General features: G+C 42.5%; 1 protein-coding gene across 1 annotated transcript in view; it reads left to right on the top strand.

The window, feature by feature from the left end:
* Window positions 1-23,451, top strand: part of prkdc (protein kinase, DNA-activated, catalytic subunit) — a 154,511-nt gene that overhangs the window by 82,979 nt on the left and 48,081 nt on the right. Inside the window, exons 54-65 of the mRNA XM_061922138.1 lie at window positions 631-780; window positions 860-1,033; window positions 2,652-2,750; window positions 5,516-5,726; window positions 10,518-10,692; window positions 10,779-10,958; window positions 11,038-11,150; window positions 16,486-16,617; window positions 16,679-16,858; window positions 20,189-20,397; window positions 21,944-22,082; window positions 22,209-22,397. Coding sequence (XP_061778122.1) covers window positions 631-780; window positions 860-1,033; window positions 2,652-2,750; window positions 5,516-5,726; window positions 10,518-10,692; window positions 10,779-10,958; window positions 11,038-11,150; window positions 16,486-16,617; window positions 16,679-16,858; window positions 20,189-20,397; window positions 21,944-22,082; window positions 22,209-22,397 — 1,951 coding nt within the window. The remainder of the gene's footprint in view (window positions 1-630; window positions 781-859; window positions 1,034-2,651; window positions 2,751-5,515; window positions 5,727-10,517; window positions 10,693-10,778; window positions 10,959-11,037; window positions 11,151-16,485; window positions 16,618-16,678; window positions 16,859-20,188; window positions 20,398-21,943; window positions 22,083-22,208; window positions 22,398-23,451) is intronic.

The raw sequence follows: 23,451 nt of genomic DNA, 5'->3' as shown, positions 1-23,451 counted from the left end.
ATGTCATCTCGATTTAAGGACAGGTAATGATAATTTATATACATTTTTGGATAGGTAATGTTTATTTTTGGAGAGATAATGCATATTCATCGATAGCTAAGGCATAATAATCGATAGATAATTTTTATATATGGACATGCATTGATAATTCATGGCTAGGTAATTAAGATTTATGGATAAGTAATATATATTTATGCAAAAATAATGTATGTTTATGGATAGGTAATGTATATTTATGCATAGGTCATGTATATTTATGGATGGATAATACAAATTATCTACAGTTAATGATAAATTACGGATATGTAATGTATATTAAAGAATAGATTATGAGTATTTATAGATATGTATTGTGTATGTATATATATATATATATATTTATGGGCAGGTACTGTATTTGTATGGATAGGTACTTTTCATTTATGCATAGGTAACGTATATTTATAGACATGTAATGTATATTGTTAGATAGGTAATGTATATTATTGGAAAGGTTATATTAATGCATATTTATGGATAGGTAATGCATATTCATAAATAGGTAATATTTCTTATTGGTACATCACACATAGTATACATGTGACGTTTGCTTTACAAGGACTTTCAAGCTTTCCTTCTTGCTGTTTGCAGATTTGTCAAACACATCTTCTACCAGCTTCCAAAGATGCACGGCATGTTAAGAATCAACTGTCTGGAGTGTGTGTTGAGTCGCGCTGATGTCATCCCAGACATCTTTTTGCAGCTTCAGACCACGGGCTTTATTCAGATGATGGGTCATAAGTATGAGTCACACAGCTTTTAACGTAACATGGAGTCATGTTTCTGTTGCTTCATTCTGCTCTACTGTACGTGCACACAGGGATGAAGCAATACAGAGAGTGTGTCTGGACATCGTCCACAAAATTCTTGCACGCCTCACTCCGCCTCAGCTTCAGGAGTTACTCGGAACTGTGACGTCTTTTGTCTCCCACCCTTCACCAGTGTGCCGAGAGAGGATGTATGACATCCTCATGTGGATCCAGGACAACTACAGGTATGCGGCATTGTCCCTAACATCTACACTATATTGCCTACCTACTCTTTCATCAGCCAATCATTATTATTTAAGGGTGTAATAATATTGTAGATACCGCGGTATTTTGGTTTCACAGACTTCACAACAATACTGTGATGCCTGACCGTATCAAACATAAACTGGGTGTATAGTTTTTTCTGGCGCTTTAGCGTTGAGCGGGTCTGAAAGTAATCTAAATCTGCCAGAATACTCTGCGCAGCACGAGCCGCCAAGGTGGGAGCGTGCAACACCGTAAACATGAAGTGAAATGTGTTTGTAGTCGATGAGAGGAGTTGTTTTTTCGGCATTTCCTGAAAAATGTCATCAAAATGTATCCATAGCTCTTTGACTTACGTTGCTAACAAACAAACCCTGGCGTAAACATAACCTCTTTGGCAGAAGAAAACAAGTCTGTGTTCTGCAAAGCAATAGTTTTGTCTCAAGCGTTTCCAAAGCGACACATTGAGCCGGTCATGTTGCACCGCAAAGAGGTAATCACCCCAAAAAATGTTCATTACTGAAAATTTGAGGAAACTGAAAAACTACTTGATAAATCTGCAATCCATTCACCTATCTTTCTACCGCTTGTTTCTCTCAATGTCGGAAGGCAGCCTGGACAAGTTGCATCCTTATAAACTGTCATCCAGAAGAGATATTTAAAGCCAACGGAGCCAAACATTGGTTTTCGAGGTATTTACATTATTAAAAGTTAAATTGTTAGTTAACTTTTTTTTTTTAAAAAGAACATTATTTTTGGGGGTCCTGCTCAGCTACTCAGTCAAATCATATTGTTGATGCAGATCCCCATATATTTTATGATCTGATCAAATCAAAATGTCCGAAAAACCGTGACCGACAACCACACGACGAGAAGACCATCAAGACCAGCCAGGCACAGACCGCCAGTCAGCCCAAACAGCAAAACATGGACAAGACACATCAACACCACCCCCGACCATGAGAGTCCACTCACCAATTCAGACCCGCACAAACACACCACCGCCCAAACAACCTAGCCACAGCACACACACCAGATGAGAAGGCTGTGTTGCCCCCACACCAAGCCACCGACACAAACCCCACAGAGCAAAGCCGGGACAGACAGACACGGACCGCCCAACAGAAGGTTAACCTTGCCTGACACCGCATAAACCACAAGCGAAAACAAGCAACCGCCCAAACCACATCCATAAAAAAGAAAAAAAAATGTATGTTAAAGACACGCAACTATAAGTTTTTTAATAAAATAAATGTCCTTGCACAATTCTTTACACTTAAAAATGTATGTTCGTGGTAATAAATATGATTAGAAAATTTTAGCATTATATTTGTGTTCAATTACAGTATGAGTGTTTGTCCTTAACATTCCTGCCACTTCATTTTACACACTTTAGCATTTTAAGGGGGCGGGGGGACATATACCACAAAAATATCATACTGTTGCCTTAAAACCGTGATGATATCGTACCATGAGATATTATTCCCTTACATACTTATTATCAACATGTCAGAAATAGAGACTGCTTTTGAAAATATGTATTTAAAAATATGTACAGTATGCAGACTTTTGTTCATTTTTCACATTGATTTCCTGTAGTGATGAAGAAAGCATGAAAGACACCACTTCACTTGAAGTTTTAAATGCAGCCAAAGAGACACTGCTTCAAGGATTGTCTGAAGACAACCAAGGCCTCCAGTGAGTACCATATTATTCTTATTCTTATCATCATAAAAATAACTAGAAAAGCACTTGTGGAATGCAGAACTCTGCAAGACCCTATCTTCCGAAAGTAAAAATCCATTAAAAGATTTGAGAATCCAGACAGTGATTCCCTAAATGTAATCATTTATCCCCATTTCTGAAATTTCATGAAAGTTTCATCAATATCAACTCATAACTTTGTAACTTATGTTTCTAACTAACAAATAAACCACACTGAACAAACATTTCATTTTAATTTCTGTGTGTTTGTTCATGTGACACTTCTAAACAAGGTGCAAGTTCATTTTTTGCATTGGGCGCCTTCTTTTTATAGCAGAATGAAGTAGAGCGAAACCTCTTGTTAGTCATTCACTATCTTGTCTGTCTTGTCTGTGGGTGGAAGTTGGACTGCAAGCATACACAGTAAAGTTCAGCTTTGTTACGTGAACATTAGGTAGTACGTCATAGTAGAAATTATACAGATCAGCCCCAAAATCTAATCAGTTGTTCTGTATCCCATTCCAAGAGAGTGTTGATGTGTCAATCCACAAATTTCACACACCATAATTCAGTGTTTTTCAACCACTGTACCGCGGCACACTTGTGTGCCGTGAGATACAGTTTGGTGTGCTGTGGGAGATTGTCTGATTTCACCTATTTGGGTTAAAAATATTTTTTGCAAACCAGTAATTATAGTCTGCAAATTATGTGTTGTTGTTGAGCATATGTGTTGTCTAGAGCTCGGCAGAGTAACCGTGTAATACCCGTCCATATCAGTAGGTGGCAGCCAGCCCTAATTGCTTTGTAGATGTCGGAATCAGCGGGAAGCGGTGTGAAGGTAAAATTGTGTCTAATGCTTAAACCAAAAATAAACAAAAGTTGAGTGCCCCTAAGAAAAGGCGTTGAAGCTTTGGGAAAGCTAAGCGGAACGAAACTAAAACAGAACTGGCTACAAAGTAAACAAAAACAGGATGCTGGACGATAGCAAAAACTCACTTTAGAGTAAAGACGGCGTCCACAATGTACATCCGAACATGACATGACAATCAACATTGTCCCCACAAAGAAGGATAAAAACAACTGAACTATTCTTGATTGCTAAAACAAAGTAGATGCGGGAAATATGTCTCAAAGGAAGACATAAAACTGCTAAAGGGAAATACCAAAAAAAGAGGAAAAAGGCACCAATATTGGAGCGCAAGACAAGAATCAAAACACTACACACTGGAAAACAGCAAAAAACTAAGAATAAGTCACAGCGTGATGTGACAGGTGGTGACAGTACACCTACTTTGAGACGGGCTATATTGATGCATGGTTGCTTATGGTTTAAAGTCATATCCAACAAAAAAGACTTTACTGTCAACTGAGTTTTGTTTTTTAATGATTTCTGCTGGTGGTGTGCTTCCAGATTTTTTCAATGCAAAAAATGTGCCTTGGCTCAAAAAAGGTTTAAAAACACTGCCATAATTTATGCAACATAAAACCAGGATTTTCCTCCATAAACCTGTGTTTTCTGGATAAATGTGGGTTCCAACAGTTCCTTTGCAGTATTTGCATAATTTAAATTATTGAATGTATTATTTTTTTTAAAATACGACTTCTGCCACTTATTACTGTCCATCCTTACTTGCAGCTGTGGGCGTTGGCAAACACAACACATTTTTTGCTTAATGTTGGTTTGTCCGCTCTAAATTGACCACTGCATAAGAGATTTCACATGAAAAAGGGATGTCTTTAGACTGTGGTAGTAACAAGCTGTCCTTTCAAACAGTTTCAACCTATGCTCGTCATGAACCTCACCACTTTCTTCAAATATTTTACTTATCTGCTCCACTTGATCTTTGAATGCATGGAAGATGTCTGCCACCTCAGCAGAAGGCATGGTTTTCAGGCTCCTGATGATCAGCCCTTTGGTCTGCAGTCATATCTTCGGCATGTTTGCTCTTTGAGAAAATTATTGAATAAAAGAAAAATAACTCATACCAAAGTAGAAAGGTATGTGTTTACCATTCATTCTTGTTGTCGTAAAGATGGCAGCGTGTAGTTAAGATAAAGATTAGTTTATTTTAAAGGGGACAATGCAATTTCATAAAACCCATGACTACACATGGTTAAAAAAGACAGATTTAGCCAGAAGTCTAGTTTCCATCTGTAGTTCCCTGGCCATGATGTAAAAAAGGCAGTAAAACTACAATTTCAAAGAAAAAGAGAGAAAAAGAAAAAAAAACACACAATACATATCTAATATAACAAAAAATAAAACACGACATAATATTTATCTTAGCATCAAAACAGGCTCATCTTTTAGTGCTGGCAGCTGTAGGTATTTTTGTAGCCACATTTTCAATGTTTTTGTGAAGGCCGTGTATGTTGAGACCAGTTGTCAACAAGCCTATGATAAATGGGCTGTACTTGCGTAGCGCTTTTCTACCTTTAAGGTACTCAGAGCGTTTTGACACGATTTCCACATTCACCCACTGATGGCGGGAGCCATGCAAGGCCTTAACCACAACCCACCAGGAGCAAGGGGGAAGTGTCTTGCTCAAGGACAAAACAGACGTGACTAGCCGCCCTCTCTCGGCTGACACGGCAACGTTTACTCCTTTGTATGAATTAACATTCAATTTTATATATTTTTTATGTATAAGTCCCACCTGACTATAAATTGCAGGACCAGTCTAACTATGACAAAAATTGTGACTTGTGCATAAAGTACGATAAAACTCTAATCTTGTATAATCTGCTATTCTTTTCAGACTCTATGTTTGCAATTTCTGGAGCCAAGAGAAGCGCCTTCCCACCATGACGCTAGAGCGAATGTTGACAGTGCTGCATTCACTGTACACTTGCAAAATTGAGAGGAGCTTCTTAAGCCTGGCAACCAATCTGTTGTTGGAAATGACCAGTCTGAGCCCTGACTTCAAACGCAACATGTTTGAGTATCCTCTATCAGAGTGCAACTTCCAGGTTTGTATCAAAGATAGCACCCTGGGATACAGAAAAAATACAATATTTTACAAATGCTTAATTTACAGTGGTAGCCTGCAGGCAGGAATACAAAACGCAGGTACTCATTGTCATTTGGGGAAGAAAGAAAAACAGTACAAGCCAATAATTCAAAACGAGGCACTGTGAAACAAATGCAAGTAAAGAATTGCTTAGCAAAAAGGTGCAACGGAAGCAAAACAACAGGAATGTCAGAAAGACAAGTAATGAGTGGGAGTATAAGCGTCATTTTAAACCACTAGAATAGTTTTAAAAATACTACATATTAATAGATAATATGTACATTATTTTTGGGGTTATGTGCCAAGACCCCCAACAAATAATGATTGCATCCGCAAAAAGCTGTAAAAATATATTTTTGAACTTTAATTTTTTAATGTATTTGTTGATTACATTGATCACTGCATTTTTTAACTGCATTTTTAACACTTTTAAACCCTTGTATGTGTCTCTGGCACTAAACACATTTTGAATTGAGTATTACACATGGAGAGACAAAGTTATACAGTATAAAGTGGGTCTGGAATAGTTCAGAAAATACAAGTTTCAGATTTTCTGTTTTGTTTCAACATAAATATCTTATAAAATAAAAGTTCAACTTTGAAATAGTATATTTCAAAGTTATATAGTAATATTTGTAAACGAAAATATAAGTGTACAATCTTTATAACCACATTATATGATATATAGATACAATTAAGATAAGCTCCATCAGTACTAGTTTTATTGGTTTGAATCAAAATTTAAATGTATATTAATTAAATGCAGATATCCTTACATTTTTTGGGGGCAACATAAATGTACCAGTGAGTGCTTTATGTACTAAATGCTTATGTAAGCTACCTTTTGAAACCTTTACTTGTTAGTGCAGTCAGACAATATGGTGTACACAGAAATTTTGAAGGCTGGACGTGTGTTGTCGTTCTTTGGGTGCTTGACGGCTACTCTGTTTTTGAGTGGAGATGACCCTATGATGTGATGGAGAAAAAAGTGCCTCTCAATTTACAGCTGTTGTCCTGTTTCTACATTCATCCTGTATCAATCTTATATTGATCCTACATTCACTTTACATCGCATTGATTTTGAATCGATTTTGCATCAATTCTACATCTATTATACATGGATTTTTCATTAACACAATCAGATGAGATGTGATGTTGGTGTATGTGTTGTCCTGACTTAGTCTGTGTTTCATGTGGTTGTTTGAGCATTGTTTTGTTCGGGAGGAGGTGGTTGAGTGTGTCAGTGAAGATGAGTGGTCCCTGATTAATAATTTCACCAAATAATTCTTCCCTTCACAATGACAACATTTCACTTACAACTATGTCAGTTTCCATGATTGTTTGCCTTTAACAGTAGGGTACATTCCATGATCGACTTTGTAGTTGTGTCATCGGATTTGCGGCCTCATGTTTTGGACACTCGGGTAAAGAGAGGGGCGGAGCTTTCTACCGATCACCACCTGGTGGTGAGTTGGCTGCGATGGTGGGGGAGGATGCCGGACAGACCTGGCAGGCCCAAACGCATTGTGAGGGTTTGCTGGGAACGTCTGGCAGAGTCTCCTGTCAGAGAAAGTTTCAATTCCCACCTCCGGAGGAACTTTGAACATGTCACGAGGGAGGTGCTGGACATTGAGTCCGAGTGGACCATGTTCCGCACCTCTATTGTCGAGGCGGCTGATCGGAGCTGTGGCCGCAAGGTAGTTGGTGCTTGTCGTGGCGGTAATCCTAGAACCCGCTGGTGGACACCAGCGGTGAGGGATGCCGTCAAGCTGAAGAAGGAGTCCTACCGGGTTCTTTTGGCTCATAGGACTCCAGAGGCAGTGGACAGGTACCGACAGGCCAAGCGGTGTGCAGCTTCGGCGGTCACAGAGGCTAAAACTCGGACATGGGAAGAGTTTGGGGAAGCCATGGAAAATGACTTCCGGATGGCTTCGAAGCGTTTCTGGACCACCATCCGCCGCCTCAGGAAGGGGAAGCAGTGCACTGTCAACACCGTGTATGGTGCGGATGGTGTTCTGCTGACCTCAACTGCGGATGTTGTGGATAGGTGGAGGGAATACTTCGAAGACCTCCTCAATCCCACCAACACGTCTTCCTATGAGGAAGCAGTGCCTGGGGAATCTGTGGTGGACTCACCTATTTCTGGGGCTGAGGTTGCTGAGGTAGTTAAAAAGCTCCTCGGTGGCAAGGCCCCAGGGGTGGATGAGATCCGCCCGGAGTTCCTTAAGGCTCTGGATGCTGTGGGGCTGTCTTGGTTGGCAAGACTCTGCAGCATCGCGTGGACATCGGGGGCGGTACCTCTGGATTGGCAGACCGGGGTGGTGGTCCCTCTCTTTAAGAAGGGGGACCGGAGGGTGTGTTCCAACTATCGTGGGATCACACTCCTCAGCCTTCCCGGTAAGGTTTATTCAGGTGTACTGGAGAGGAGACTACGCCGGATAGTCGAACCTCGGATTCAGGAGGAACAGTGTGGTTTTCGTCCTGGTCGTGGACCAGCTCTATACTCTCGGCAGGGTTCTTGAGGGTGCATGGGAGTTTGCCCAACCAGTCTACATGTGCTTTGTGGACTTGGAGAAGGCATTCGACCGTGTCCCTCGGGAAGTCCTGTGGGGAGTGCTCAGAGAGTATGGGGTATCGGACTGTCTTATTATGGCCGTCCGATCCCTGTACGATCAGTGTCAGAGCTTGGTCCGCATTGCTGGCAGTAAGTCGGACACGTTTCCAGTGAGGGTTGGACTCCGCCAAGGTTGCCCTTTGTCACCGATTCTGTTCATAACTTGCATGGACAGAATTTCTAGGCGCAGTCAAGGCATTGAGGGGTTCCGGTTTGGTGGCCGCGGGATTAGGTCTCTGCTTTTTGCAGACGATGTGGTCCTGTTGGCTTCATCTGGCCGAGATCTTCAGCTCTCACTGGATCGGTTCGCAGCCGAGTGTGAAGCGGCCGGAATGAGAATCAGCACCTCCAAATTCGAGTCCATGGTTCTCTCCCGGAAAAGGGTGGAGTGCCATCTCCGGGTTGGGGAGGAGACCCTGCCCCAAGTGGAGGAGTTCAAGTACCTAGGAGTCTTGTTCACGAGTGGGGGAAGAGTGGATCGTGAGATCGACAGGCGGATCGGTGCGGCGTCTTCAGTAATGCGGACGTTGTACCGATCCGTTGTGGTGAAGAAGGAGCTGAGCCGGAAGGCAAAAATTTCAATTTACCGGTCGATCTACGTTCCCATCCTCACCTATGGTCATGAGCTTTGGGTCATGACCGAAAGGATAAGATCACGGGTACAAGCGGCCGAAATGAGTTTCCTCCGCCGTGTGGCGGGGCTCTCCCTTAGAGATAGGGTGAGAAGCTCTGTCATCCGGGAGGAACTCAAAGTAAATCCGCTGCTCCTCCACATCGAGAGGAGCCAGATGAGGTGGTTCGGGCATCTGGTCAGGATGCCACCCGAACGCCTCCCGAGGGAGGTGTTTAGGGCACGTCCAACCGGTAGGAGGCCACGGGGAAGACCCAGGACACGTTGGGAAGACTATGTCTCCCGGCTCGCCTGGGAACGCCTCGGGATCCCCCGGGAAGAGCTAGACGAAGTGGCTGGGGAGAGGGAAGTCTGGGCTTCCCTGCTTAGGCTGCTGCCCCCGCGACCCGACCTCGGATAAGCGGAAGAAGATGGATGGATGGATGGAGTAGGGTACATTCAGTTTTCTGCCAATTCTGAGCCATTAATACAGAAATCTTATGGCTCTACTTCACCTCACATCCACATGTGTATAATCAGAACTTCATGAACACGCTCCACGCTCCATAGAATCCCAGCAGGACACTTTTTTTTTCATAAACCATTCCATATCTAGTACACATAGTGTATTTAAAATCAAGTCTTGTCAGAGCATCTTCCTGCTGGAAAATGTTAAACAATTTCCCTTGTGTGATAGCACCCTCTACTGGATTCATAGCTGTAACACTTTTCCCCCCTTTAGTTAATACCATTCATCCATCCATTTTCTACCGCTTATTCCCTTTGGGGTTGCGGGGGGCTCCACCGTCAAACATTTTTTTCAACAAAGTGATTTCATTTCAAAGCAGAAAAAAATTTATTTGCAAACTGACTAGGCAGACTCTACTGTCGAAGAAGCGGGAGGACAACGAGAACAGGATATAACGCTTACTGTTCCTGGCTTGGTAACCAAAAGCTTGGAAGACAAGGAACAGTTCGGTGTTTTCCTGCCACATTCACTGTGCTTTGAACACTACTAAAGCAATCTGCAGAGGAAACACCATGAAGGAACTAGTAGAAGAAGTTGATCCAAAAACAATCAGGATGTTCATCTTGTTAATCACTTGAACACTTTGTTCACTCTTTAATGACATAGCATACAGTATAAGAAAAAGGAAGTCGTGGGGCAGTATAGCTCGGTTGGTAGAGCAGCCGTGCCAGCAACTTTAGGGTTGCAAGTTCGATCCCCGCCTCCGCCATCCTAGTCACTGCCGTTGTGTCCTTGGGCAAGACACTTTACCCACCTGCTCCCAGTGCCACCCACACTGGTTTAAATGTAAAAAAAAAAAAATAGATATCAGGTTTTACTATGTAAAGCGCTTTGAGTCACTAGAGAAAAAGCGCTATATAAATATAATTCACTTCACTTCTCCTTAATAAAGTAGTTCATGAATATATAAGCACTGCTGGTGAACAGGTGAACATATTCTTACATACATACATACAAACAATACCAATTACAAGTGTGTTCTTTTTACTCTCTTTAGGATTATTTAATTGATTCCAACTGGCGCTTCAGGAGTACTGTAATGACTCCAATGTTTGCTGAAACCCAAATGTCTCAAGGCCCTGAAAGTGTGGCATCATTCCAGTCGGGAACTCTGAATGCAAAGCTGCGAGCGACTCAGACCACACTTGACTTCAGCCAAACACAAGCACCAAGTACTGCTCACATATCAGTATTGTAGTATTTTCAACACATTTGATTGACTTGTCAATTTTCTACATTCTATTCATTTGACTTTCAGGTCAGCGCTCCGCATTTAACTGGCTGACTGGCAGCAGCGTGGGCACACTGTCAGAGTATTCTGTGTCTGAGTCGTCATTGTTGGTGTTTGACAAGAGAGCAGCAAGACGAACAGTGGGTGAAGATTTTGGTCGCAGGCGCCTCACTATATCAACGGATGAGGTGGATAGTAACACTAGAGGTAAGTTTCTTCTGTTACTTCTGAAATGTTACAGTCATAGAACACCTAACAATTCCACTCTGATGGATTTTCTACGCAGCAGAGAACGAGAAACGTCAAAAAATCCTTCAATTAAGACGCAGATTCCTCAAGGCCGAAGAGGAGAGTCTGTTTTTTGCACGAAAAGAAGTCCAAAAACAAAAACGACTGAAGGTGATAAAGACACTACAAAATATTGATGTTCTTCTACATAGTTAACGTTTAAGTATAAGTTTGGTATATATTTTCAAATTGTTCATTGTAGTTGTATTTTAGAAGGCATGAATTATGAACAGTGTTTATGTCATTATGGGCTCATATGCACATGCATGTGTCATGTGATCACTCCTATACTTATCTATGGGTCGAGGAGGGGAATATTTGGATGTAATTGATGCACCGACATAAGAATGTGTGCGCATACGCACATGCACCATAGCCAAGTATTTTTGCAATCGCTCCTCCACAGATACATTTCATAAACCTTTATCATAGAAAGACCCCAAATTAGTGCAAAAATCCCAAATTAAGATGTGTAATTTTATAATGCAATTACTCATCTGCATGCGATCAGTCAGCCTGTCTGAGGGGCTCGACACAAAACAGTTACCACTGTATTGTACATATTCAAGTTTCCTCTAAATTTACAGCTTTGGGGGAGCTGGCTATCAATGACACACATGCACACTGCGGTGTGATTGCTCCTCAGTTAAATTTGAGGTATGCAGCCAGCCTGAGTGGCATCAACATAAACAGTTACCACTGCACTGTACATATTTACCTTTTCCTCTAAGTTTACTGCTTTTGGGTGGGATGGCTATCACACATATGCACATAGCCAACTGTGGTCTGATTACTCCTCTCCAGTTGAATTTGAAGCACGCAGCTATTGATTATTTAAGGAATTAAGTAATCTATTGATTAGTTTGAGTGATTAATCGAGTAATCACATTAAACGCACTTGATAGTAGGGCTGGGTGGTGTCGACCAAAACTGATACTGCTGCGTTTTTAGTCCAAATACCAGTTTATACTGCTATTTTTAGAAAATAAGTGCTTAAAGTTGCCTCAGTGTTTTACGGTTAGATAACATGTGTTGACTTAGACTTTTTAAATACACCAATGGTGCAACTGGACAAATCCTCTGTGATGTAACCTGGGATCACAAGGGGTTTCGATCCTTTCAACAATAAGACCCCCTCCCCTAGGCGACCCAGCTAGGGTTAATCAGGCCCCAGCCTGTGTCCAGGTAGCATTACTACCCCACATGCCACGCCTCTCCCCTCCTGATCCACAGCCACCTTGATGCCACTTCTGCTGCATCTGTGGCTAACTTCATGGCCCTTTGCTGGCTGGCCCCTGTGATGCCAAGCATTCTGTAGGCCCTGCAGAGAGATTTGCCCACAAACCCTCGACATCCCACTTCAACGGGCCGGCACATCGCTCGCCACCCATTGCTCCAACACTCCTCCACAAGCTGAGAGTACTTTGCGCTCTTCCCCTCATTGGCCTCCTCCATACTGTCCTCCCAAGGCACTGTGAGCTCCAGGAGGATTACCTGCTTGGAGGCCACTGAGGTGAGCACAATATCTGGCCTTAGTGTTGTTTTAGCAACCACGTCAGGGAACTTCAACTGCTTTCCTAGATCAACTGACAGCTCCCAGTCGCGTGCTGTTGCCAACAGACCAGAAGAGGTGTTCCGGGCAGCTGGTGTTGACTTCTCCCCAGCTCTGATGAAAGCGGTGCTCTTCACTGGGCGGAGGCTCTTGCTGTGACTGACTCCCCTGCAGATGGTATCAGCTATGGCTTTCAGGCCCTGGTCATGTTGTCAGCGGTACTGCTCTTCACCCAGGGCTTTTGGATAATAGCTTAAGATGTGCTCCAAGGTTCCTCTCCTCTGGCAGAGGGGGCACCCTGGTGTCTCCACCTTTCCCCAGATGAAGAGGTTGGATGGACTTGGCAGCACGTTGTAGACCGCCTGGATCAAGAACTTTATCCAATGTGGTTCGGCTTTCCAGAGCTCGGTCCATCTGACCTTACACTCTGCTGCTTGTTCCCATCTCGTCCAGGCGCCCTGTTGCCGCATTCCCGCTATATGGCAGGCTCGCCTTTCCTCAACTCCTGCTCACACCTCCTCGAGGATCAGTGACCTCTTCTCTTTCCCCTGCGCCTTATCACAGCGAAGTGTTTTTCTGCTACCTAAGCCAGATCTTCCCTGCGCCACTGTTCCCACCAACACCTTTTGCCGTAGCCTTGCCTCTGCGACATCCACAGCCTCGACATCTCTCCATTTCCGCCCCGTCCTGACTTCAATCCCAGCCTGTGCAATCTTTGGGTCACTGGACTCCCAATATTGTAGGAGCTCCCTGGACCGTGTCTCCATGAAGTCCTCGCTCAGGCTGCTGATGGGGAGCTTCAGCATGTTATTGTGCCCGTATAGAGCAATGCTCCTCAGGCTTCGCGGCAGACCTAGCCACCTGTGCAGGAAGCTACTGACCCTCATCTGAAAGCCTCCACCGTTGAAATGGGGACTTCGTACACCATGAGGGGCCAGAGGATCCAAGGGAGAATCCCGTGCTGGTAATCCAGGCCTTGAACTTGCCAGGAAGGGCAGACTTACCCACCACGTTCAGCCAGGTCTCCAGGTCTTAGTTGGTCAACTTTGTGGAGGCTGCGTCTCTCAGGCTGCAATTAAACACCTTACCCAAGCTCTGCACAGGTTCCTCGGCGAGGTGGGTGCCATGATTGGCGGTGCCAAGTGAGAAGCAGAACCTGCCAGTAACCTTCCCTTTCTTTAGCACTAGGGACCTCGACTTGGCCGGCTTGAAGTTAATTGGAGCCCAGGAAATCATCTCCTGAAGGCCATTCAATATCCACCTGCAACCTGGGACAGATGTAGTAGTCACTATCAAGTCATCCATGAAAGCTTGCATGGGTGGCTGTCGGACTCCAGACCTGGAGAGGGGCCCTCTGCACTGAACTTCCGCAGACTTCACCAGCATGTTCATGGCGAGTGCAAAGAGGATGACTGAGATTGTACAGCCAGTGATAATTCCCTTTTCAAGCCTGTGCCAGTCGGAAGTTGTTTTTCCGGAGGAGACTCTTAGATGGAAGTTGGCATTGTAGTCCAGAATGAGGTCTCTGAACTTCTTTGGAATGTGATGCCGATTCAGTGCCTCTTCGACCAGCTTGTAAGGTATGGATCCATAGGCATTTACGAGGTCCAGCCACAGAACAGCCAAGTCCCCCTTGTTCTCCCTGGCTTCCCTGATGAGCTGAGTGACCACGTCTGTGTGCTCCAGACATCCAGATACCTCTGGGATCCCTCTTTCTGGACTGATGTATCAATGTAGGAGTTCTTCAGGAGGTAGTCTGTCAGTCTTCTGGCCATGAGACTGAAGAAGATCTTCCCCTCAACACTCAGCAACGAGATGATTGAGAACTGATTGATGTTCTGAGACTTCTCCTCCTTTGGGATCCACACATCCTCTGCCTGTCTCCACTGGTCTGCTACCTTTCCCCTCCTCCAGACCACCTTCAGGATTTTTCAGAGTCTGTGGAGTAGTCTTGGACAGTTCTTAAAAACCTTGTAAGGTACTCCACTGGGCCCTGGAGCAGAGCACGTCCTTGCCCTTCGGACCACCTCCTGGATCTCCTTCCAGTCAAGCGTTGGTGTTGGTGGATTGATCAAGGACCTGCAGGGGCCTAGGTCTTGCTCTCTACATCCATCGCTGTAAGTTTGCTTGAGGTGGTGGTCGACCTCAGCTTTGGAGCAGGCCAGTTTACCGATTCGCTTCTGTCGTAGCAGCTGTTTTGTGACTCCGAATGGATTCGCCAGAAAGGCAGCTCTCCTCCTGGACCTTTCCTTCCTCCTCCTCCTATGCCACTCGGCTCTCCTCAAAGTCATCAGCTTCTTGCGGATTATACAAAATAGCTCTGCAAGAGGCCCCCTATCCTCTTCACTTGCAACCTTGAACTGCTGTCTTAAACACTTCAGTTCCTGCCTTAGCTGATCGATTTTACTCGCTCTATTGTTCATGATGTAGGGGGGCTTTGCTGCCCGCTTCTCCTCAAGTCCAAACCTCTCTGCAGCGAGGCTGACGATGATCGTGGTCGTCGTCTTGAGGTGTCGATCAGCTTCCCCTTTTGCTGTTGTTTCCAAGATGGTATCAGCATCTTCATCAAACTGGAGCCACTCTTTCTCCTTGGTAGCTTGGGGCCACTTTACCTGACGATGTTCTGATGTTCTGTGTGCATCTGGTGGTTGCATCAACTGGAGGCTCCGGGCACTGTGGGGTGACTCCATCCTGGCCTGGTGGATCCGCAGGCCATGTCGGTTCTTGCATACCTTCCCACATATGCATTCCATAGTCGTCGTCGTGTTTCCATTGCCATGTGGTGTCAGCCTTTGATCCATCCAGTGGGATTCTTTTCCGCCCCCCCTCTCGGGAATCCCTGGGGGTATATTTCCTGTAGGTCGATTCGTAGCTTGCTGTGGGTTCCTTCCTCTGAGAAGGTGCAGCTCGGGAAGCTACCCCTCACTGCCCCGGTGCCGTCTTTGCGTCTCTCCAGCTGTCACCAATCTGTACTTGGTGGTCAACCAAACTGTTCCTGGTAGTTACTGGTTGTCCCAGAAAAGCAATGGTGCAACTGGACACATCCTCAGTGATGTAACCTATGATCACAGGGGGTTTGGACTTAGAGAAACTTTTGATCCACATGTAAAATTATTCCTTGAGCGTATTCCGATTATTTTTGTTGTAAGTAGTAACGTTTATTCTTATAAAGTAGTTAGTTAGCCTTTTCAAATCTCATTAAACTATTAATTGAATCAACAAAATATAAGTCAAAGCCTTTTTCTAATGGATTTAATCGATGAATCGTTTCAGCCCTTCCTGAGACAAACTCATGCATGTGCCCATGCAAGCTAATTGTAGTGTGATTGCTCCTCTACAAATACATTTCACACACTTTCATTGTAAAAATCACTAGAAAGACATTAAATGAGCCAAAAAGTCAAAATAAACGTGTTAATGTTTAATGGATGTGATTACATTTGGTAAAATACAACTAATGTGTATATGTATGTGGGTGTGTTGTTGCATTAGGGTAAACACTAATGTTTATTGTGGACAAAATAAACAATATAAATACAAAAGGGGACGGATGGCGTGGCGCAGTTGGGAGAGTGGCCATGCCAGCAACATGAGAGTTCCTGGTTCAGTCCCCACCTTCTACCAACCTCACCACATCCGTTGTGTCCTTAAGCAAGACACTTCACCCTTGCTCCTGATGGTCCTGGTTAACGCCTTGCATGGCAGCTCCCGCCATCAGTGTGTGAATGTCTGTGTGAATGGGTTAATGTGGAAATAGTGTGAAAGCGCTTTGAGTACATTGAAGGTAGAAAAACACTATACAAGTAAAACCCATTTACCATTTAGAAATACAACTTTTAAGTCATCCCTGTATTGTAATTTTCACAAGATCAATTTCTCTGTGGCGGTGTGCAGGAAAAAAAAGCTGATGAGAGGCTGCGAAAGGAGGCTCAGGTGACTTTGTATCGGAACTACAGAGTAGGAGACTTTCCAGACATACAAATTCCTTATAGCAATCTCATTGTTCCTCTTCAAGCAGTTGCACAGGTGAGCCTACCAATGATGTACTTGCAGCAAGTTATGTGACGATCTTCTGTTCCTTCCTTAGAGAGATCCCATTCTGGCCAAACACTTGTTCAGCTCCCTCTTTAGTGGCATCCTGCAGGAAATGGAATCTCACAAAAGCAGACAGCAGGCAGCAGAAATCAAAGAGGACCTTCGATGCACCATGAACAAATTCCTGGGCAAGAGTACACTCTGCTTCCCACCATTTATAGCGTGTGTGCAAGTATGTTAATCATCAACCATTTATATTCGTATTACTTTCAAAATACTTTAAAGTCTCTTTGGAACGTGCTTAACTTAACTCAGTTTATATCTGTTGACCAACTCATCATTGAAGCGTTTAAGTCGATGTCGATATAAATGGTCAACCGCTTATGTTGACATATAAGAGCCAAAGAGGTCATTTCTATCCAAAATTGTACATTCATGTTGATATTTGTTGACTTCATCATTATCGATAGGCAGTAAAAAGTGACGAAAGAAACACAAAACGTACACACACTGACTTCCTGTTCCGTGCAATTTTTTTCATGTTGACATCTGCTTACGTCCAGAACCGCTTATGTAGACTTGAGTCAGCCTATTCGAAGTATTACAACTTCAACAACTTCCACTCAGTGTGATACAAAGTATTCCATTGTTTATCACATCAAATTTATCTATTTGTCCTTGATAAATGAAGCAAAATACAAACCCAGTTTCCATATGAGTTGGGAAATTGTGTTAGATCTAAATATAAACGCAATACAATGATTTGCAAATCACTGTCAACCCATATTCAGTGGAATATGCTACAAAGACAACATATTTGATGTTCAAAGATAGACATTTTCTTTTTGCAAATAATCATTAACTTTAGAGTTTGATGCCAGCAACACGTGACAAAAAAGTTGGGAAAGGTGACAATAAATACTAATAAAGTTGAGGAATGCTCATCAAACACTTATTTGGAACATCCCCCAGATGTGCAGGCTAATTGGGAACAGGTGGGTGCCATGATTGGGTATAAAAACAGATTCCCAAAAAATGCTCAGTCTTTCACAAGAAAGGATGGGGCGAGGTACACCCCTTTGTCCACAACTGCGTGAGCAAATAGTCGAACAGTTTAAGAAGAAGAACGTTTCTTAAAGAGCAATTGCAAGAAATTTAGAGATTTCAACATCTACGGTCCATAATATCATCAAAAGGTTCAGAGAATCTGGAGAAATCACTCCACTTAAGCGGCATGGCCGGAAACCAACATTGAATGACCGTGACCTTCGATCCCTCAGACGGCAATGTATCAAAAACCGACATCAATCTCTAAAGGATATCCCCACATGGGCTCAGGAACACTTCAGAAAACCATTGTCACTAAATACAGTTCGTCGCTACATCTGTAAGTGCAAGTTAAAATTCTACTATGCAAAGCAAAAGCCATTTATCAACAACATCCAGAAACGCCACCGGCTTCCCTGAGCCCGAGATCATCTAAGATGGACTGATGCAAAGTGGCAAAGTGTTCTGTAGTCTGACAAGTCCACATTTCAAATTGTTTTTGGAAATCTTCGACATTGTGTCATCCGGACCAAAGGGGAAGCGAACGCTCCAGACTTTTATTGACGCAAAGTTCAAAAGCCAGCATTTGTGATGGTATGGTGGTGCATTAGTGCCCAAGGCATGGGTAAATTACACATCTGCGAAGGCACCATTAATGCTGAAAGGTACGTACAGGTTTTGGAACAACATATGCTGCCATCTAAGCGCCGTCTTTTTCATGGACGCCCTGTTTATTTCAACAAGACAATGCCAAGCCGCGTGTTACATAGCTCGGTTGGTAGAGTGGCCGGGCTAGCAACTTGAGGGTTGCAAGTTCGATTCCCGCTTGTGCCGTCCTACTTACTGCCGTTGTGTCCTTGGGCAAGACACTTTACCCACCTGCTCCCAGTGCCACCCACACTGGTTTAAATGTAACTTAGATATTGGGTGTCACTATGTAAAGCGCTTTGAGTCACTTGAGAAAAGCGCTATATAAATATAATTCACTTCACTTCACACTTCACAACAGCGTGGCTTCGTAGTAAAGGAGTGCGGGTAACGTTACCGCGATGTGCTTCCTCAAATTTGACGTTGAATTCATGTAAGCTGAAATGTCCACTTGTTTGGGGAGACACATATGACAACACCTTACATAACTGTTTTTTTGGTTGTCTGAAGCGTGAACATCGATTTTATGTGAGGCCAGGGGTGTTTGCGTTCGTTGTTGTCTCTGCCATTGTTGTTGTTGTTTGCCGCTGAAACTTTTTGGGCAGTTAATCATGTGACCGCCTGGCTCTGTTTGATTGGTGAAACGGAGTCAAACGTCACCAGTGACTGCATTTGATTGGTGACACGCAGGAAAGCGATAGATCTTATTTTGAAGGTATGTCTGACAAACCAAAACAAAAAGAACGTGTGTTAACAGATCGATAAAAATCAGTAGTGAGTAGCAAGCTGAATGTAGATTCATGGAGCAGGGTATTAGTAGCATTTCTTCTCTATAAAAATACTCAAGTAAAAGTAAAAGTATGTTGCATTAAAACTACTCTTAGAAGTACAATTTATCCCAAAAGTTACTCAAGTAGATGTAACAGAGTAAATGTAGTGCGTTACTACCTACCTCTGGTGGAAACACGTCATTGCATCCTAGATAATTCCTCAAAGTTAGACCTGAACTTCATTATGCTGAAACCATGGGTGTTTGATGTTGTGTCAAAATTTGGTCAAGTCTGATAGTCAACATTAGTTCCGATAAAATTGAGTGTTGTCAAGTCTCACTGTTTTTCTCTGTCTTTTCCTTTGATATCACTGACATCAAAGGGTCACTATAGTGGAGATGTTATTAACTAGGCAAAAGTCCAAGATTAAGGTGCATCAACACTTACAATCGCCACTAAACATGAAAGACATGTAAACAATGGCTCCATCAGCATGGAAACGGAAGTCCCGCTTGGTGAATCTATATGGTAATCACCACAACATAACAGGAAATAAGACAAAATACTGCACTGTAATACATTGAACACTTAATTGAGACCCAAAAAAATGTGCTGAAAGAACTTGTGACAGAGTGAAGTGATGAGGGATTCTTGTAGCCCCCTGTGACTGATTTCTTGTCCGTGTATGTTCTATTGTGTTGGTATTTTGTTATTTAGGACAAAGGTTGCCAACCGTCAATTTAAATTCTAAATTGTCCCATATTTAAGAACACAATTAAACATCTTGTATTGAGCTGTCAGGGGACGCACTTTATTCTATATTTTCATTATCATTTCAAACGTGTAATTCCGTGAAATGACAACCGCTTGGCACAGAATAAGTCTAATTAATGCTAGCATGTTGGATTTCTCACCTATCAAACTCTTTGTAGTTTGACTTTCCCTGTATCAGCTCAATAAAGGAGATATATTTTTGTGTCTAACATCTAAACCATTCCATTTTTATGTTGTCATTTTATAATATCATTGTCAAACCCGTCTCAGGACTCGGATGATCACTTTGCCACATCCTGACCTGAATCCTTTAACTCCTGTAGGACATGTGCTACCAGCACGTGGACCTGCTGCACATCGATCCAGCACACATCAGCTCCACCAGCAGTGCAAGTCTCCAGCAGCCGTCAGGTATCCTGCTGTTGGAAGAAGGTCTGATGCACACTAGCATCCAGGATGAACCACCCAGTAAAAGATCAAGAGGACGACAAAAAATACCTCCAGATACCAACAAATGGGTCCATCTTGCAAGGTACCACAATTTCACTGCCGTTCTTCAAGAGGTCCCCTTTGAATGAAATATTGTGTGGAAAACAGTACAGTAGAATGTAGTACAAGTACAGTAATTTTATGAAGTAATGTTTCAATAATGTACAGCATTTACCTTAGAGAGTGGATTTGACTGGTATCGCCTTCCAGCCTCTTCTGCGTCAAACACACCATTGATAGCTTCTCCATACAAACAATGTGTTTGTGTACCAAATGCTTGATCATCAAATTTATAGACAGAACAAACTGTAATACGCCAAACAGCTTCTGCAGCTTCTTAATAGTTTCATAAATAAATGTCCGTCATATGGGCGCGTGTGGCTGCACTATATTGTGATGTGGACTGGCGCTGTAGCTGGGCTGCATCGCCGGGTAAGCTGCTAAAAGGTAGGACTTATTTTTAAAGGTTAATTTGCCTGCGCACTTAGTTTTTTAGTTCCGTTAATCCCTGAGCGCCGTTAAAACAAGAATCTTAACTGTCTAATCAGAACACATTCTAATGACGTGTGGTGTTTGTGTTAGGTTGACCGACTGCGTGGCCGTGAATGCGTCAGTAGCAGTTGGGAGAGAGTCACTGGAGTGGAGAGAAAAGTGACAGTTGTGGAAAAACTGTGTTTTATTTTGCCGTGGTTATGGTGACCAAATTATGCTTAATACTGGTTTTGTAGTTGTTTTGGTGTGGTTCTGGCAGGTATTAATGGATATTGCACAATAAAGAAATTGAGCACCGATCACTTTCTCATCCTCTTAATTACTACATAGACGTTACATTATGTTTGTTTCTTGTGTAAACGCAGCAGGAACAACAACGTTTAATAAAATAACTCTGAATTGCTCATACAGCACTGTGACAAACATTACTTTAAAATAGAGTTTTATTGTCATTATTGCAGTGAAACAGGTTCAAAGAACAACAAAATTGGAGCTTTAGTGGTGGAAAGACTCGTAACATAAGGTATGCTTGCAACTTAAATAACATCAAAATATTTTTAAATGAATATCATCCACTTCTTCATCCCCGCACTCTACAAGGTTTTGTTTACACTGCAGGTCAATTCTGATTTTTTTCCCCAAATGCTGAGGCTATGTTTACTTCTGTAAACACTGCACTGCGTGCGATGTCATGTCCGCATGTTGGACAGATTGTGTTCACATTAGACATCGCATTTTTTCTTTGTTACATGAACGGCCACTAAAAAGATCCCAATTGGACAATCGACCCTTCAATGTGAATATGGCCCAAGTCCTGCTGTGTCTAGCATACAAGGTCAAACATGATATGATGCTTTTGATTCAAATGTGTTGTAGTGGATTAAATTGTATGAACAATTTTTGAAGAGGGTTTACTAAACTCAGGTATTTAATGAATTACATCGATAAATGTAGTAGTCACTGCTACTTGATATTATAATGTATACAACGTCACTAAATGTGTGTGTTTGTGTGTAAATAAATATTGTACGTTGAATAGCTTCTTTTTACTTATGAAAGAACATGAGAAGTAACACATTCTCTACTTTTTCTTGCAGGCTTTACAGAGCGTTGGAAGATTATGATGTTGTCCGGGGAATCTTTGCTGGTAAAGTGGGGACCAAGTCAGTCACCAGTGCTGCTCTGCAAGCTGAAGCCAGTTCTGACTTTGCTCAAGCTGCTAAACTGTATGATGAGGTACAGTCTGGAAGGCCTGATGTTGAATTTTGTATTTCTTATGGATTCGTTGCAGCATCAAAGTGACAAATGTTGTCTCTAACAAGCTTTTTTAATTTTTGGTTTTATATCTAACACTCCAACCAGGCTCTGAACAAGAAAGAATGGACTGACGGTGAACCTACTGACTCTGAGAAAGACTTCTGGGAAATAGCGGCAATGGAGGCCTACAGCCATATGAATGACTGGACATCGCTGCAGTATTGTTCCACCGTGAACGTCGATGAAAATAACCCACCCAACCTTCAAAACATGTGGCTGGAACCTTTCTACCAGGTAATAACTTACTACTAGGAGGAGTTTTCACAGCTAACAAGGTCTAAACCTTCTAACTGTAACTGGAGAGGAGCGATTGCACCACAGTCACTGATTAGGGATGAGTACCGAAGCCAGTACTTTTTTGGCACCGACCTGCCGGTCCCATCGTGCACCATTTTTTTATTAACTCCAACGGTGCCTTTTTACAGTACCTTGGTTGTATGTGACGTCATGCCTGGTTTCCAACTCAGCCGGCTTTTTGCACTTCGGCTCCTGACGACTACTCCAGCAGCAAATGATCTGTAGTAATTTAGCAATTTAGCAAATTTCACTGCCAACAAAATATTTGACTCAAAAAAACGCTCCACTTTTCCAAAAAAAAACAAAAAACATTGGCTTAATGCTAATATACATTGGGTTTGATATTGAAATGTTACTAATTAGTATTAGCAATATTAACACATACAAATTTATCAATGAAAACTACAACTAAGATGCACGTTACCACCAAACAGCAGGTGTAATAAGTAGAATACTTACAGTATTGGCACTCTTTAGGGCGCAACATAAGACTAGATTCAGCAAAGACTGAACTGACACCATAAACTACACACTACTGCCATTTAACGTTTTGGCCTTGCACTTGTAATTGCAACTTGATGTCAGACTTGAAAATGAGACTCAGAAACATGATATTAAAACAAGTTAACAACTGGACAGCGATTACCATAATCAGCTTATTTTTTAATGTTGAAATGAAAATGTTGATGTTATTATCAAAAACGTTTTTTATTGATTTACACAAAAGTACCGAAAATTTGTTAATGTTGAGTACCGGGAATTGGTACCGTATTAGTTGAAATATAAACGGTACCCATTCCGATTAGCTGCGTGTGTGCACGTTTGCTAGGACTTAAACCAATAAAACTTATCACGTTTTATTGGTTTAATGCCTCACTGTTTTACATCAATTTACACAAAGTAGGAATTTCTGATCATATATTCAATCTTTTTATCGCTTTTCATACGCCGCACTTGTTTTTGTCTCAATTTATCCTCTCAAATATTCTTC

Source organism: Nerophis ophidion, linkage group LG15, assembly GCF_033978795.1.
Source record: "Nerophis ophidion isolate RoL-2023_Sa linkage group LG15, RoL_Noph_v1.0, whole genome shotgun sequence".
NCBI lineage: Eukaryota > Metazoa > Chordata > Actinopteri > Syngnathiformes > Syngnathidae > Nerophis > Nerophis ophidion.
The sequence above is the reverse complement of the archived record's forward strand: the minus strand, read 5'-3'. Positions and strand labels throughout refer to the sequence as shown.